This window comes from Pezoporus wallicus, unplaced genomic scaffold (genome assembly GCF_028554395.1).
Source record: "Pezoporus wallicus isolate ANWC-B61680 ecotype Strahan unplaced genomic scaffold, APGP_CSIRO_Pwel_v1 contig_3489, whole genome shotgun sequence".
NCBI lineage: Eukaryota > Metazoa > Chordata > Aves > Psittaciformes > Psittacidae > Pezoporus > Pezoporus wallicus.
In genome coordinates this window covers 732,449-749,423 of record NW_026635093.1, presented here as the reverse complement: position 1 = coordinate 749,423, position 16,975 = coordinate 732,449, and the positions used below count along the sequence as shown (strand labels likewise).

The window sequence follows — 16,975 nt, the reverse complement described above, 5'->3', positions numbered from 1 at the left end:
GTAAAATATATGGCAGTCACTTTAATAAATTTATAAATGCTGCTGCAAGCACAGTTTTAGTATTGTGCGAAAGAGTGGCTGGAAAGCTGCTCATGGAGAAGAACGTGGGGGTGCTGACTGACAGAGCTGAACATGAGCAGCTTGTGCCCAGGCAGCCAGGAAGCCACCAGCATCCTGGCCTGTATCAACACCAGTGTGGCAGCAGGGCCAGGGCAGGGACTGTGCCCCTGAGCTGGGCACTGGTGAGGCTGCACCTCAAATCCTGTGTTCAGCTCTGGGCCCTTCACTACAAGAGAGACACTGAGGTGCTGGAGCGGGGCCAGAGAAGGGCAATGGAGCTGGTGCAGGGCCTGGAGCACAAGTGTGATGGGGAACGGCTGAGGGACCTGGGGGGTTCAGTCTGGAGAAGAGAAGGCTCAGGGGGACCTTATCGCTCCCTACAACTGCCTGACAGGAGGATGGAGCCAGGAGGGGCTGGGCTCTGCTCCCAAGGAACAAGGGATGGCACAAGAGGAAACGGCCTCAAGCTGCACCAGGGCAGGTTTAGATGGAGCTGAGGAACAATTCCTTCCCCAGAGGGTGCTCAGGCATTGGAACAGGCTGCCCAGGGCCGGGCTGGAGTCACCGTCCCTGCAAGTGTTCACACACCGTGTAGACGAGGCCCTCAGTGCCATGGGTTAGTGGTGGCCTTGACAGTGCTGGGAACGCTTGGACTTAGTCATCTTAAAGGTCTTTTCCAACCCCACTAGTTCTGTAATATAAAGCTATAGATAGCTGTACCTGTCAGTAGAACCTTCGAGTCTAACAATGCTTGAAGACACTTGACCCATCTGTAAATAAGCAGTTGCAGGAATATGGAGGCCCTACTGAGCCCATTCGGACTCTTTCAATGGAGTTGTAAGTGTGCGTAGCCCAGTATGTCCTGATTCCCAGAGCCAGAAGGGTCTTTGACTTTATACCATGTTAGGAACGTAATTTCTGCTGCAAGCTGGATAGGGCTTAAAATACTGAGTAAAGCTCAGAAAGACTGTTGGTGAGAAAGATTTCATTAGCTCCAGAAAAAGGCAACTGGCTCTGGAGGGTTGCTGCTGGCTTCCATGCAGGTTGTCTGAGGTATCCATTGTGTTTTCTGCCAGGGGCAGACGCTGGGAATATCCACTGAGGGTGCAGAGCCCACAGCATAAGGCAATACAGAGCTGTAGTCACCGTAGGCTGAAGTAATAAAATCACAGAATCACAGAATGGTTTGGGTTGGAAAGGACCTCAAAGATCATCTAGTTCAACCTCCTGCTATGGGCGTGTGACTTAGTAAATTCGTTCAGTGTTCTTAAGCTGTAAAATCTTAAGAATCTTAAATGCTATAAATAAAATAAACTAATAAAAATTAAAATAAGCATTTCTGACTCTGTAGGTTCTTACTGTTCCTGCTAACTATAATAACTGTGTAAATATGAATTCAAGCTTATGTATAAAAAGCACAGTAAAATGGACTGTGTTTTTAGATGCCCAATCTGACTTGTTAGCTGTCATTTTTAAGTGTCTTCATCTATTCTTGTGTGCTGCTGTGGTGTCAGTTGCACAGTTGCCAGGGAAAATGGGACTTCTGTACAGTAGACTCAAAGGTGGGGGCAGAATGCAGCTGATCTAACTATTATGTGCATCTAGAGTGGGCTGTGTTTAAAACTCTACCATTTTTGAAACTGAATCCTGAAGAAGCTTTATGTCACTTGGACTGCTGACATGTTTCTGTGATGGAATTATTTTAATGGAGTGTTCTGAAGCAGTAGATACAGGACAACTCCTCAGGCTCTGTTGCTCAGCTTGTGAGCTGCATAGGGGTCCAGGAGTGTAGGAAAAAATGCTGATTCTTAAGACAGTGTGCATTTTCTTCCCAGTCTCCATTTCAGAGACAGAAAAGGTACCCTTCATCTTTAAAAGGCTGAACTCTTTCACACAGGGGAGTTGGAACTAAACGATCTTAAGGTTCTTTCCAACCCTGACTATTCTATGGTTTTATGAGAAGCTTGTGCAACTCCTGTTGATGTAAAATCAATAAACATGATTTGTATTTTCAAGAGTGAGTATTTCCTCCATGTGTTTGTTTCAGAGAAAAACAGAGTTTTGAGATCTGTGGCCAAGCGCTACATTTATGAAGAATCCCTGCTGACTTGAATGGGAGCTGCAGAAAGGATGTGTCATGTAATCATAGAATAGTTAGGGCTGGAAAGGACATAAAGATCATCTAGTGTCACTTGTGTTCATCACCCTTGCAGCTTGTCTGATACGTGTGGTGCTTACATGAGAGGCCTCTGAGGAAAAGCAGGGATTTGGAAGGCTAGAAGTTGTCTTGAAATGCTTCCTAAACACACTGATGGACAGTGACTGGAATTCAGTTTGTGAACTCAGTGACTAGAGGAGTTCACAGTTTGTAAGAGTGGCAAGTAATACCAGAATGATCAGGTGGGTGATCTGATTGCAGTTTGGAGAAATCCCTGCACATCTCAGTGAGTGAATCTGATAGCCAGTGCATCGATATAGTACGTCTGTTTTCTAGAGCCCAGCAAAAACCAGACTGCACAAAACAGTCATTTTTGTAGTCTTCACACTTGGTGCTGGGTAACTCTTTTCCCTAGTAACTGAATGGAGAAACCCTAGTAATAATAATAATCACATAACCTAAATGGTCTGTTTTCTCTGTAAGAAATAATCTGATTATTGTACAATTCCAGGATCAGTTTGAACACTGATGTGCATGTATACATGGTCACATGGTTTCAGGACCTGGCTCTATGATCTATGGAAGTTAGTCTCTGCTTGCTTGAGCCCTTTGGCATGTGAGCTTCTTGGGGATGCGGTTGTTTGAGGATGCCCTGGAGCAGGAGTTGTCTCCTCAGAATTAATGGAGTGGGGATCTTGTCAGCACAATGGGCTGAGTTGCAGCTCTGTCCCAAAGCTCTGCAGCTGCATCCCTCAGCCTGTTGTGAGAATGCCCATTGATTTCTGAATGCCAGGGATTTGCAGCAGGGAATGCTTGGATTATGTGTGTGTATATAGATGTATATGTATAGATATACATATATATGAAGATTCATGCCCATCCAAATGACTTCCAAAAGCATTTTGACTAGCATAAAAATCAGTATGAATCAAGAGTGTTCCCTGGAAAAGGATACAATTTACCAGTTGGATAACTGTGACTGGTATTGTTCATTTCTGCTCTAGTGTTTTCTAAGCACTTGTTTATTAGACAAATTAGCAGGTAGCAGTTTTACTCAAGTTTTAAATGCAGATCCGTTCTTCCTTTGCTGTGGATCCAGCCTGCAGAGCTGACTGACAACTTGTGCCACTGAGCATGTCTGCAAATGAGTATTTTTAGATATATGAAATCTATGATTAAAACAGTTGTATCACTCATGGATAACATGGTCCTTTTATATCTTTATCCCTTGAAGCTGGAGATAACTAAGAAATTAAAATAGGCTCTACAATTAATTTTCTCATGTTTAATGAGAGGTCTTATTTTCCACTATGGTGTCAGTACCTCCTCAGAACAAACGTTTCAACTACAATAATAAAGCTATACTTGCTGATATGTATGCAGTTTGCTGCTGTATTAGGAAGATTTTCTGCTTGTGCCACTCAATTGTGAAGGCAAAGCTTGTAATGCAGATTTGCTCACACTGAGGCATGGTGTTTTCTGTATTTTGGGAACATGACTTTGGAATTTTTTGGAAAAGACAGGGGATCAACTCTGATGAAGAGAAAAATGAATGCTTGCGAGCAGGAAGCAGTGCTACTGACTTGGTAACATATCACCAGGTTTTGATGTATTGATGCTGTTATGTTTAAAGGTGCTGGAATCCAACCCACAGTTACTAATCTAGAAAGACAGGATTTTCTAGGTATGACTTCTACACTTTATCCCAACACTGCACCAGCTAGCAGGAAGGAGAAAAGTAACTGTTACAGCTGAACCCAGGACACCCTTCAAAGGTGCCTTTCCTACCCCTCTTATTCACCCATCTCTAGCAGCACCTAGGAGTGCCTGTTTTGTTCTTTCTTTTCTTGGACTATTAGGAGTTTGTTACCCTTTAAATGGCTAACTAAAAGGCACTGAAATAAGGTGAAATTCATCTTACTGTAAGAACTGCTATCAGCTAGCAGTATTGTATGCATGCTACTTGTAGTGTGCATATACTAGCGCATACCGTATGAAATCCTTATAAAGAAATATGGTAGTAACCATTTTTTTTCAAATGAAGTGGTCCTCATGTCATGACCTTTTAGTCTAGTTTGTGATGATACAGTAGAAAGAAGTTTAATTTCTCAGTCTAATGACTAATGGTTTTAAGGATGCTCTATTTGTGAAAAAGTTCTACTTGTTGAAATTACTCTGTGTAGAGGAAGAGCCAGGGTTTGTTTTAAGGCTTTTGATAAAAACATGATCATATTTTGTTCTCATGAAACATTCCTATATGACATATAATACTATTTTTTTTTTTTTTTAATGAGTAGTCACTTTCACGTGTCATAAGGGAGGTTTCATTGTCAATGCAGGAATCATAGCATCATAGAATCACAGAATGATTTGGGCTGGAAAGGGCCTTAAGATCATCCAGTTCCACCCGCCCTGCCATGGGCAGGGACACCTTCCACTAGAGCAGGTTGGCCAAGGCACTGTCCATCCTGGCCTTGAACATTGCTGGGGTGAAGCATTTACCATTTCTCTGCCAGCGCCTCAGCACCCTCGCAGGGAAGAACTTTTTCCTTAGATCTAACCTGAATTTCCCCTGTGTCAGTTTCAGCCCATCACCCCTTGTCCTATTGCTGTAGATCCTGTGAGACTGCAAGGAACAACAACTACTATTACAGGTAGGCAGAAGTGGGGAAATGGAAGCAGGAGAGTAACTTTTCTCTGGTCATCTTACAATGTAATTTCTTTTGGGTGTTCCATCCCTTCCCCCTTTTTCTTTTGCAACCAGTATGAAAATAAGGCAACTTGTTGTTCACTTTCATGTGGGCTTATATTGTGGGCAGACTTGTATATAGACATGTATTTCTAATAATGAAAACATTCATGAGTCTTCAGGTGGTCTCAGCTGGTATGTTGGAAGAATCAGCAAATCAAATGTCTTCAAAATAGACTAGCAAAAAGTCAGTGCATTTGATTTTTTTGGTGTTCTTCAATAAATGTTCTTGCTTTCCTGTGAGCACCATTTCCAAGAGTATAAAGAGGAGAATCTCAGAGTTTGTGAGGAAAGCAGCTTTCACACAGCTTTTCAGATACCTGTCTTTTTGCATTATGTGATAGCGCAGCTTAATAAAGTCTTATACTTGTTCTTATATTAGTTATATTAGTTTTTTTCCATTTATGCTCAAACAGATAAAGAGGCACCTCATTCCTTTTTTGCAATAAAATGCGCTCCTCCTCCCAGTTTCTAATGACATAGTGTAGCAAACCATATATCTTTCAGAAATATGTTTCTTAAAGGCACGGACTGTGACCATAAGTAACAGTGCTTCTGGTAGCACAACCCAAGCCTCTTTGCAAGAGGTTGGCCTCAGTGTTGTGGCTGCGTTCTATGACGGGCAAGCAATATGGTGGCTACCAGGTGCTGCATTGATCATTTAGGCTTTGAACCTTTTTGTCTGTATTTCCCCCCCAATAACGGTCATCCCAGAGAAGAGCTCTGTCAACAGATACATGTTCTTCTATTGTGAGTAAGAAGACAGGAAGATTAAGGAAAGCAACTAGACTTCAAACATGGCTCCTTCCTGCCCCAGAACAGCATGATTACTGGATGCACTCACACACTCACTTTCCACTTTGTAAAGCCCAGATCAGGGAGTGAGCATAAACATGGGAAATTAACTGGTGGAACAAAAGAGAGTAGGAGAGAAAGAGACTGAAAGAGAGAAGCCAGCAGCATGAGACAAAAATTGAGAAGGGCAAACAAATGTAAAACTGGGATTAGTATAAGACTTCAAAGCTGCAGGTTTGTCAGTAAGAAGAAAGGGTCTACCCACTGAAGCGGAGAATAAGGATTATGCACCTGAGAAGCTATTGGTCTTCCTCAGAAATAACAACTTTTTCTCAAAGTTTTACCACTTTCAATTGACCCATAGCCAGAACTGCAATTAAACTTCAATATATTTTATAAAAAATAGTACTTAGTTTACTTTCACATATGTGAAGAGATACAATTGCACAATGGTGGTTACAATGGTAGAAATACACTGTGGATAAAATGTTTGCAAGAGATTTAAAAACATATCATACAGCACCACATTTGAAAGTGGGTGATGGCAAAATGAATCAGACTCCATGTCCAAGACAATGAAATTCCTAAATCTTTCTTTTGGAATAAATAAAGAAAGAAAGAAAGAAAATACAATGTGCAATATGTGTCTGACACTACTTGAGCGATAGATTCAAACCAAAAAATGAGGTAAAAAAAGACATTCATGCATGTAAGCCACCGTTAGTCTCTGATTCTAAAATAAGGCAGGTCATAATCTTTTAAAAACTGTCTTTAGCCACTTAAATCCTCTTTAGTGCTTTTCAAGACAAGATCTTGAGCGACCTTGTAGAATCATGAGTTAAGATGCTTTTATTTCCAATAGGTCATTTTTGACAGGTTCAGCCCTATTTGAAATGCATTATATGGTCGAAAATGTTGCTTTTCCTTAATGAAAAAAGAAATGTAAATTAAAAGGAACCGAGAGAGATGGAAGCTTTTAGAATTTATCACAAATGACACTGCTTTGAGGGAGGGAGATGAGGGAAAAGGAAGGAAAAGGAAATTATGTGTCATCTTCAGTTTTAATGACATGGAAAAGGGTGACATTAAACAGGACCTGATGTCCATTATTCCAGGCATAGAGAGCTCTATCTCTTGCATTGTAGTCAAGCATGGATATATGAAAATACTGATTATGGAAAGGAATGTCTGTATACTCATAAGTGGAGGTTTTTGTGGAATAAGAATAGTAGACCTTGGCTCCTGTTAAGTGAGAGTTAGTAACATACAAGGTGCCACAGATCATGAAGGATTCTCCAGCACTTCTCTTTGGGTAGCCTGTGCTCCAGCTCTTCAGCACCTCCAGTGTATCCTGGTTTAGCTGGCTGATGACAATGTTGCCTGCATTTTGGTTGGTCGCATACACAGCCCATAGCCCGATTTCATCTGCCATCAGGTCAATATCAGAAAAGCCACCCCAGGTGTAAGGGTAGACATTGTGAAAGCCAGCATACTCAAGGCTACGCTGTGCAAGCACCCGCCCAGTGTCAAAGCTGTATTTGATGATGATATTGCTCTGATACTTGTTGAAATAGAGGGAGCCATTGTAGACAACATGGTTGGTTCCTGCCCATTTGAATGGAAGGTTGTATGTCCTTGATTCAGCCCCACTGACAAAGTCTGCAATTGATTTATATTCACGGACAATTTTATTGTTAGTGTAACCATCCATGTACCAGACCTGGAAAGAAAACAAAGATTGGGAGTAAATACCTGGAACACAATCTGTGGTACGTGATCATGACATGGCATGATGGATATATTGCAGAAAAAGAAGGAAACAAAAACTTTTTAGGTGTGTAGCAGGCTATCAAAGCACAATATTGTCCAATTACTGACACAAAAGCACGAGGAACTCTTAAGTTTCTGAATCAACGCTTACCTATACAGGTGAAGTCTCAAGAAGATTGTTGCTAACTAAACTACAGTGTCTGTGTTTTCAGAAAAATGCAATTTTGGATTATATAGTGTTTGGGCCTCTATGGGGCTTGCTTAAAGATATTCCCAGAGACTAATAATCAAAGATGGAGATGGGAAATGACATATGAGCAAAGCTTAGGAATAAATTTGGTTGAATTTTTTTCAGCTGAACCTCTAATCAGTGCGAAATAGTGTGTCTTCTTAGGAAGTGAAGGTCAGTAAAGTTTAGGAACCTTTTTTTTCCCTAACAACAAAACAAAATCAGTACTTCATTTGTTTTTAATGTTCTGTATGCCAGCTTCTATTCCCTCAGGTTTTCCTTCATTTTGCCTTTTCTCCTGTTAATTTATCAGAGGACAAATCAAATTCTGACTAATAAAAGACGAGAATAATTTCTGGCAGTGGGGGGAACATGAAGGCTGAATGGGGAGGGGGTCACAGCAGGGAGAAGGTGCTGGTGGAGGTGAGGGTCCATGGGCACTGGCACTCTGAGGGGGCAGAGGAAACTTCCTCAGGTAGTTGAGGTTCCTGGTGTCAGTAATAAACCTTGATGGACACAGTGGGCAAAAGAATGTATGCATTCTTCAGTTATTACCACTTCTACATTGCCTTTTCTATTGACTTCGTATTTTCCTGTATTCAAAAAATTAACCTTGTGGGTCTCATACAAAGGAAACCTAGTGTTTTGATTGCAAAAGCTCATATGTGGAGAGAGCACCTCCTCAAAGCCGTGGCCACCTTGAGATCCTATAATACAACTTTTATCTGAGTGGCAAAATGGTCTTGAATATAACTTATATATATCTGGGGCCTAATCTGGCAGATTTTGACTGTGCTGCATTATGGGTTATGCTCTTGGGTGAAAGTGTTGATGTTTGCTGTTATATTATCCTGGTTCTTAAAGACCCAAGCCCAGTTAAACACGGTAGGAAGAAAACATGTATGTAGTTGGTTCAGATAGGTGTATGTCGTCCCTGAAACAGTTGAAGAAAATGGCCCAAAAGTGCTCATCTAGCTGTTGTCTTTGGATATTTTTGCATGAACACTGTTGCCTTTTCTCTGAAGTTGTTTAACCATGAAAATGATGGAAGCAGCAGAAACATGGAATCATAGAATCATAGAATAGCATGCTTGTGAGTGGAAGCTCCTAGGGGGAAAATATACTTTTAAAGATTAAAATAAAGCAAGCAAAATTCCAGAAGGACACAAAGATACTCAGTGCCTTGACATACTCTGTTATTTTTCTCTGATGCTAATGGATCTGTCATCCAGGCTCCAAATCGGGTTCCGGATGTCTTGACTGTAATGGGGCCTGTAATTTTCATCAATTTGCCACATGCTGAAATTAGAAGAACAAATACATTAACGCAAATAATTACACACCTCTCCTTGATATCAGTCAGAGCACAAGACCAATTGCTCTAAACTAGATAGTGGCTCCAGGGGATTTAAGCTTATGTTGAAGATGGATTGTCATCTTCCCTGTATGAACTTTTCCCAGTTGAACAGTAATATAAATATGTAAAAATATACAAACAAAAAATCACTTGTGTGTGTTTTTAGCTTTATATATTTTAAAGCACAGTTATTTTTCTGGGCATAAAGTAAAATACAACCTAGTGAAATATCTTTCTGCACTGAACTTTTAATAAGAAATGAAAAGAAGACATACACCCCCTTCACTTTTGCCTTCCAAAAGCTCAATGCAAGGCTAAGGTTGATGGATGGTTCACTTTATCATTGACAAGGGTAACCAAGGAGGGGTTAAGGGCGGACAAGAAAGAATGAGCTTGTAATCAGAAAGTATCACTGTGCAGCAATGCCTGTGTGTGTGACTTGCCCGTGGTTACACACACTGTTCCAGTATGAGGAGGCTGTCTGAAGTTAAGGCAGCAAATACGAGAATTATTCAGCAACCTTGGCTAGATTAGTTGGCTTCTGATCCATTAGGTTGTCTCATATTAGACTGTCTGGTAGGAAAATAATGAGAGTCGATATGGTTTTGAATGCTGACCTTCCTAACAGTCCCAAAATCTATATATTTAGGGGACATGAATAACTTAACTATTAGAAACAAGCTGCTGGTGGAGTTAGTATGTTTACTAAGAGGCTTAGTATCACACAGTGGTGTGTAAGTCATTAGGTGAAATAGCATGGTTTTGAAGAAAAGATGTTCTGCAAGAATGCAATGTACGTAAATGTTCTGTAAGAATGGAAGAAGTGACATGTTTCATTTATTTTTTAATACAAAAATAACTAGTTCTCCGTGATACATGGTTGTGCTATATTGTATAGCCCTATCCATCAAAGAAATGTGGAAAACAAACTGTATCTGGTGTTGAGAGTAAATTTACCCAGTTCTAAAGAGAAGGCACATCAAGCCTGGATTTTCTACTTTATGTAACTGGCAAAGGAACATATTGTGCAAGCCTGTTTCAGTCAAATAGTGGGGGTTAATGCTGTGCTGCCAACTCAGGGGCTGCTTGAAGGGATTTTGGTTATGGCCAAGGAAGTGGGATGTAATGGAAATGAACGTAACTGAGAACATGCTAAGAAGTCAGTGAGCAGGATAGGCTGTGTCTGTTTTCTGGGTCAACAGAAAAGTGTTACTCATATATCTCAATCTATGTATCTCACAACCTTTCGAAGATATTTTTGAACTTTCCATGTTAGAGAATCTTACAGATCTTCTGTAGCTGGTTATACCAGTACATAGGTTTTTATTCTGGAATTCTCTGTAGATAGGCTGCTGGTATTGCGTGCTGAGTGCTGTTTTTCTGAAGCAATGAATTGCTATTAGCTTGGAAAGCAGAGGAGTGCATCCTACCAAGGTGAAAGCTTTTATTTTTAGATGGTATGTTAGTTATGACTCAGAAATAGCTCAGAAATGAGCATGAGATAAACTCAGGCTTCTGAGGGGCTTAATTTGGAATCTGGAATAAAATTATCAGAAAACTAATAATGAGTAGGAAGAAATCGGGACTTTTTAGTTTTTAAGATAATTATAACAGAGTGAATGAGTTAAAGGGTATACTAACTGGTGCCTTTAAAACACAGTATTGAAATTAGTAGGAAAACACAAGAAAAGGTTTTGTAATTCTGAAACACTATTCCTTCTATTAAGGAAAAAAAAAAAACACTCCACAAACCAACAATAAAATCCAGGAAGCTATATGTGGGATCAAAAATAATCTGTGAAATTTTGCTTCTGCACAGACAAAACTTAAGCAAGAGCCCCTTGCAGAGATGTGGGGGTGCTCACAGAGCCCTCCTCTTGCATACAGCCTGGGTAACACCATGTGTTGGGGTAGGCATCTGAGCGTGCACAGTGCATGTTTCTAGCTAAAGGGTGTTCAGAAATGTGTAGGTTTATTACTGTGTAAGTATCTAGTACTATGGTTTGTCTGTTGGATTACTTGTATTGATCCTGAATATATAGTTCACTGATTGCCAGTCAAATGCAACCTCTTAATAATGAAATCTTTTCAGCCTGAATTTGATTTAAACTATATGAACTGAGATGCCCTCCCCTGTGATGGAAGACACTGCTTTTAGACAATCTGTCAAAATATACTGAGATACTGTTGGATGTTAAAAAAGAGATGACGTTGTACTTCAGCCAGTAAATTATCAGCAGTTTGAGTCAGGGTATATGTATGCTTATTTCCAGATAGCGTGTAGTGATTGAGAAAAGGAGAGTTGCTATATAGCTGAGGGGCAACTGACTGAAAAGGTGACAAAGCTTCTCTTTTCAGCATAACACAGTGCATCTTGTAAGAGTCATGAGGATTTTAATACTCCTGCCCTATAGTATGCCCCATCTTTTCCTTGTTCAACACATAAATCTGCTTATTTGAGATATAACTGCATGGAGCTGGTATTTAAAACTAAGGAGTAGTACTACAAGTATTTTCAACACTACATTCCCATGGTAGTAATAATTTATAAAGCATCAGCAGGCTTCTACTGTAAACCTCAGCAGCACCTGAGGTCTGTTGGCCTGCTTGCTCTCGGTGTGGGCAGTAAGAAGAAAGCAGCAGAGCCGTCAGTGCCCACCTCTGTCTTGTCATCACAGCCTCCTCATAGCTGTGATGACTTAGGCACAGGAGTGTAATATATTAAGTCACTGTTTTCAAAAGAAAGTTATAATTGTTTTCTCCAGTTTTGTCCTTTGGAGTCCTACCCATTCATTGCAGAAGACCTGTATAAATTGGCAGAATCAGGATCACTTATGTTTTTATCATAAAGTACCAAGTGTGCTCTCTGTGCAGAAGTGTTACTGACTTACTAATACAATTATGCTGTGAATATCACAGCATTTTAATGACATATTGCTGCAATATGTAGCTTACCAACGTTTAACATTGAAATAATTAGCGTTACTGATAGAAAGATAATTCCCCTATAGCTTGCCCAAGCCTGTTCTTGTGTTTGATAACAGAAGTTAAATGAGTGACAACTCTTTCAAGAGTAAAGCCCAATATAATGATTAACAGTTCAATCACAAAGCAACGTGAGTTTTCTGTGTGGTTGTAAGCATGTTCGTCTTTGCATTCACTGCAAGGCATTTCCCCCACTCATCCACCAGCAGTGTAAGATGTGTTGATCTAATCCCAGCCTATATTCTTAGCTGCAGAATGACCTTACAATTTTTCATGTGGCTATGTCAAAATTGATCTTGTATACTGAGGTTTCTTGCTAGGGAGTAGTCCTACTAATATGCTGAAAGGCAGAATCATTTACTTAATACTTCCGTGGCATGGCAAGTCTGGGAGTATGCAATTAAAAAACCTCCAATTAGTTTCCAGTTGAGATTTTATCTCATTTTGCATGTAGGGAAATAGAACATAGACAAATGTTATGTGAAACGAGAAACACTTCTGGGCTGTGAATTTTCTATAGCAGTGAGGTGACATTTTTAACATGGCCAAAACCTCCTTTATTTTATTGTTGTTTTTTGTCTTCTGTTCTCTTCTTTTTTTTTTTTTTTTTTTTTCCTGGCAGAAGGGACCATCTGAGGATGTGAAAATAATTCTTGTGATGGCAGGGAAGCTTTCTTTTACTGGTTGGAAAGTTTTGGTTTGTAGTCAACCTCTGCTCTTGAATTCCCTGACAGGAGGACTGGATGTTAATGAGAAGGCAGGTCAAATATATCTCCATATTAGCAAATGTAAGGAAGTTAAGGAACACTAAGGATAAAAGTAGTATTTCTAGGCATTTCTTCTACCACTAAGAGGTGCATCTGGGGTTACACAGAAAGAGTGGGGTTTTAGAAGCACTCAGATTTTTTCCCTTGATTTTGAAAGAAGCAGCTACCTACATTAGAAAGTCCTAACTGTAACTGATTGTGGTACTTCGAAAATCACACCTCTGAGCGTTTTCCACCCTAAATTGAACTGTACAAGAAACATCATAACGTGCACTATTTGGGTGTCTGTGGCTTCACTGATCTCTTGTAACAGTTTCGTCCTGTGGACTCCTGTAAGTCTGTGATTTCCTGTATTTATTTATATCAAGAGAGAATTTGAGTGTGAAGTGACCTTTAAAAAAAAAAGTAGATGTATTACCCCTGTAGTCTGGAAGGCTTTCTGGGGCAGAATGCATCTGGAAAGCTGCTTCAAAGGAAGCAAACACCAGCAGAAGTTTCTGACAGACCAAATAGGCAGGAGCTGTTTTGAAGATAGCTAGGAATAGGTAACTGATAGTCCCAGTCTCTGTGATGCAAAAGACTATGGGTAGTGCGATACATACCGAGTGAATGTAGGATTTGTAGAAGGGCTAGCAAAGGAAATAAAATCAAACATTCTCTCAGGATGTTCATAAGCATCATTATTCTATTTATTGTAAGTAATAAATAGAGGAAAATGGAGTATTTTTTTTTTTTCCAGTTGTTGTGCAAATAACTTCCAAGTCTTTTACTGCTTGCGATTTTCTGCTTATGGTCCAATTTTTCATAACATTGTCATGCAAGGGAATGAAGAATTCATTCTTGCTTTAATGGGTATATGTCTGTTGTCCTGCATAACAGAAATCCATGAAGGACTATAGTTTAGTTATTAGAGATTTCTGAGAGTAAGCCTCTGGATTCTTCTGCATGTGTGAAATTACTTGTCGTATAATCTTTAGGAAAGTCATTTATCCTCCTGTGCTGCTTGTTCCTATCTACAAAATGGGGACCTAGTACACAGTTTTGTACTACATATTTGTAAAATTTTTCGAATCCCAAGGGGAAGGATGCTTTGAAGAACAAGCACCACTGCAATCAATAAAGTAATCTTATGCCTGCACTAGTACCTCTTCTGCCATTGGTGTAGCAACATTTCTTTGAAAATATAGAATATTCTACTTTTGAATTTTTAACTAGAAATGTTACTGTAAAATATTGTTTTGATTCTGCAATATAATCAGATGGGGCTGCAAATGACTGTCAGAAAAAGACCCATCTTCTTAAATGTATGTGAGTCTGCGGTGTGCACGATCATATGCGCTCTCTTGCTACATATTTAATGGCATGCATCCTTCTAAAGTTTTGTGGACAAATTTCTCAGCAGCTTCAGCCTGACTTTTCTTTTACTCCAAAGAGAAGGAGCAAGTTTCAGCCATCACAACTGCTGTGGTAATCATTAAACCTCAGTGAAAGTAAGACAACTGCTTACTGTATGTTAATCAGTGTTGAAAATGTTGCCAGTGCAGATGGAAGATCCCTTTTAAGTGTCCGGGGCGGTATAAATAATGCATTCTATTGCTGAAAAACACCTGCTAGGGAGAAGAATGGAAAATAGCTATTACACATGCTGGTTAGATAATGATACTGTGAAAGCAACAAAATCTGTGAAGATTGGAGCCAGGTCCTGTGGCACATCGGGGCCAGTCTGCCCTTTGCTGCTGTAGGCTTCTGGGTGTCAGATTGGCATGGACAGTCACAGCTGGATCATCTCCAGTGTGGTGAATGTGTCTGGAGAAGTGTAGGCAGCAAAGTGGTTTTTCCTTTAAGCTTGCTGATCTGAACACACAATACCAGCTTTCAGGAGTTACAGTAAGCCTAGCTGAAGCTGGTTTTACTTTGAAAGGCACACAGGGGTAGGCCAGAAATACAGCTAGTCCATTAGTAGGTGAGCATAAAATTCATTGAAGCATCTAAGACCAGAGAATATTGTCAATAAGGATGAATAAATCTGTATTAGAGCTTGAGATTGCCAAACCCTTTTTAATAATGGATATGCTTAATAATCTATTTAATGCAAAATTTTTCTCTCTATTGTTAATACAAATAATTTTAATAGGGTGTGTTACAGGAATTCAGGATAGATAGGAGAGGAAATAAAGTGGATGAAAAGTAGGGAAATAACTCCTGTGAATACACCTAGTCATTCTGATGTATAACATTTATCTTATACAGTAGTCACTTTACTAATCAATCTTACAAGAATATGCTGTAAAAAGCAAAGAAAAACAAGGTACTCCTTAAAGAGAAGTTGATGATCTTACTGGAGAACTCACTTTCAGAAAAGACTGTCTTTGAATTTTCTTGCAGTGCAGCCATTTTCTTCTGGCTGCCTCCTGTCAATGCTGTAATGTGCTATTATGTGTGTGTACTGAGGGGAAAAGAGGATTGTAAGAAATTTCTGTTTTAAGAAGTCTTTCATGTATTTTAGCCCATTGTCACTGCATTATTTCTAGTGTAAAATAAAGAAACTGAAAAGAAATCATTTAAGAGGCTAACCTAACCTAGATTTTTCTCATTCCATTGCCTCACAAAAAATAAAGAGACACCGCATATCAGGTTAATAACATATTTTATGTCATTTGTAGCATTTAGAAGTAAACATCCTGTTAACTGGGATACTGATCACAGGACTGAACCCTGGAATTCCTTATTTATTCATACTCATTGTTAACTTACAAAGTATTTATTTCTCATAGATAGAAATGCCAAGAAATTGTTAACTTACTGAGCTTTTTCATGCAGTCTCGAAGCCTGGTTTCTAAACTGAGCACACGCTGGTGTAGTTCCTCATAGTCATAAGCACCAATTTCTTCCTGAATCCCAGTGAGAACAGTAGACAGATTCCTAATTTCCTCCTTGAACTGGGTAATTAATTTGGCATCCGTTTTATATTGTTCCAGAACTGGGATCAGTGGCAGAAGCTCATCCATCTTTTCTTTCAACTCCTGTTAAAGGCAATCAGATGTGCATTAGGGCAGTTTAAAGGACTTCAATCCTCTAATGCCTTTTTATGTAACATTTATGCCAGATTTTTAAAATTACTTGAAAATTATTATTGATTTTAACTACAGATCTACTATTAGTGTATTGTGAAAGACTTGGAAACCTCAGACTTAACGGTAGTAGGCAGTAGATAAAATGCACGAGACAATAGTTTTTCTACTGAAAGTACACAATTACCTTCAGGTGATCTGAACCAAATCTGCTGAAGGTCTGACTTTGCATCCCCCACTAAGTGTGACTTTCTTGGGAGAAGGCAATTAGGCCTGAACACACAGTGAGGCTCAAGGAGGTCATGCCTGTTTTACAGTGTTGTCATAGTTGGTGAGCTGTTCAATTCCATTTCACTCCTTACAAGTACTGAATTATTTTTTTTTCTCAATGGCTGTTGGAGACTCTTTAGTTCTGTTCTGGCCACAGAGGTCTTTCTTCTGAAGAAAAAATCTGGGGTTCTTAACTGTGCCTTGTTTCTGTCATCCTGCACTAGCTGCCTTTGCACTGGCAATCCTATTCTTAAACATGGATTGAATAAAATAAGGAATACTTTGGAATCTCTGATGGCCCCTGTCACAGACTTTTGCTGAGTCTTATAGGCTGAGAACGTGTCTCAGTTTGTAATCCTTGCTGGCTGCTAATTTGCCATTTCTTCATCATCTTTTTAAATGTGCTAATCATAGGGGCTTTATTAAAATTAAACTAATCAAGGTTGTTTTCTGGTTGGTTATTATTCTGTAGAAAACCTCCAAGAATCCTTGCAGCCACAAGGTTTTGTTTTATTGAAAAGCAGACAGGGCTGTCCCTGCTCTATCAACCTTATATAGACATTTGAATCTTTCATAATTTGAGGAAACAGCAGGACTTCCATGAGTAAATGCCAGGCAGACATGAAGAGAAGCAAGCCTGGACAAAACAAGCCAAAGGATGAAAATAAAGTTGTGTTAGGCACTAGCATTTAGTGGTAATAGAGATTGGGAACAGATGAGGATACATGGGGAGAGGCTATTGAAGGGCTTAAAAAAATCATTAG

General features: G+C 39.6%; 1 protein-coding gene across 2 annotated transcripts in view; it reads right to left on the bottom strand.

Annotated features, from left to right (window-relative positions):
• Positions 1-6,551: 6,551 nt before the first annotated feature.
• Positions 6,552-16,975, bottom strand: part of OLFM3 (olfactomedin 3) — a 60,875-nt gene continuing 50,451 nt past the window's right edge. For both annotated transcript variants that reach the window (XM_057401896.1, XM_057401906.1), the window contains 3 exons: positions 15,674-15,893; positions 8,954-9,060; positions 6,552-7,482 (listed from right to left, as the gene is read on the bottom strand). In XM_057401896.1, the coding sequence (XP_057257879.1) occupies positions 6,805-7,482; positions 8,954-9,060; positions 15,674-15,893 (1,005 nt within the window). In that variant the 3' untranslated portion in view covers positions 6,552-6,804. The remainder of the gene's footprint in view (positions 7,483-8,953; positions 9,061-15,673; positions 15,894-16,975) is intronic.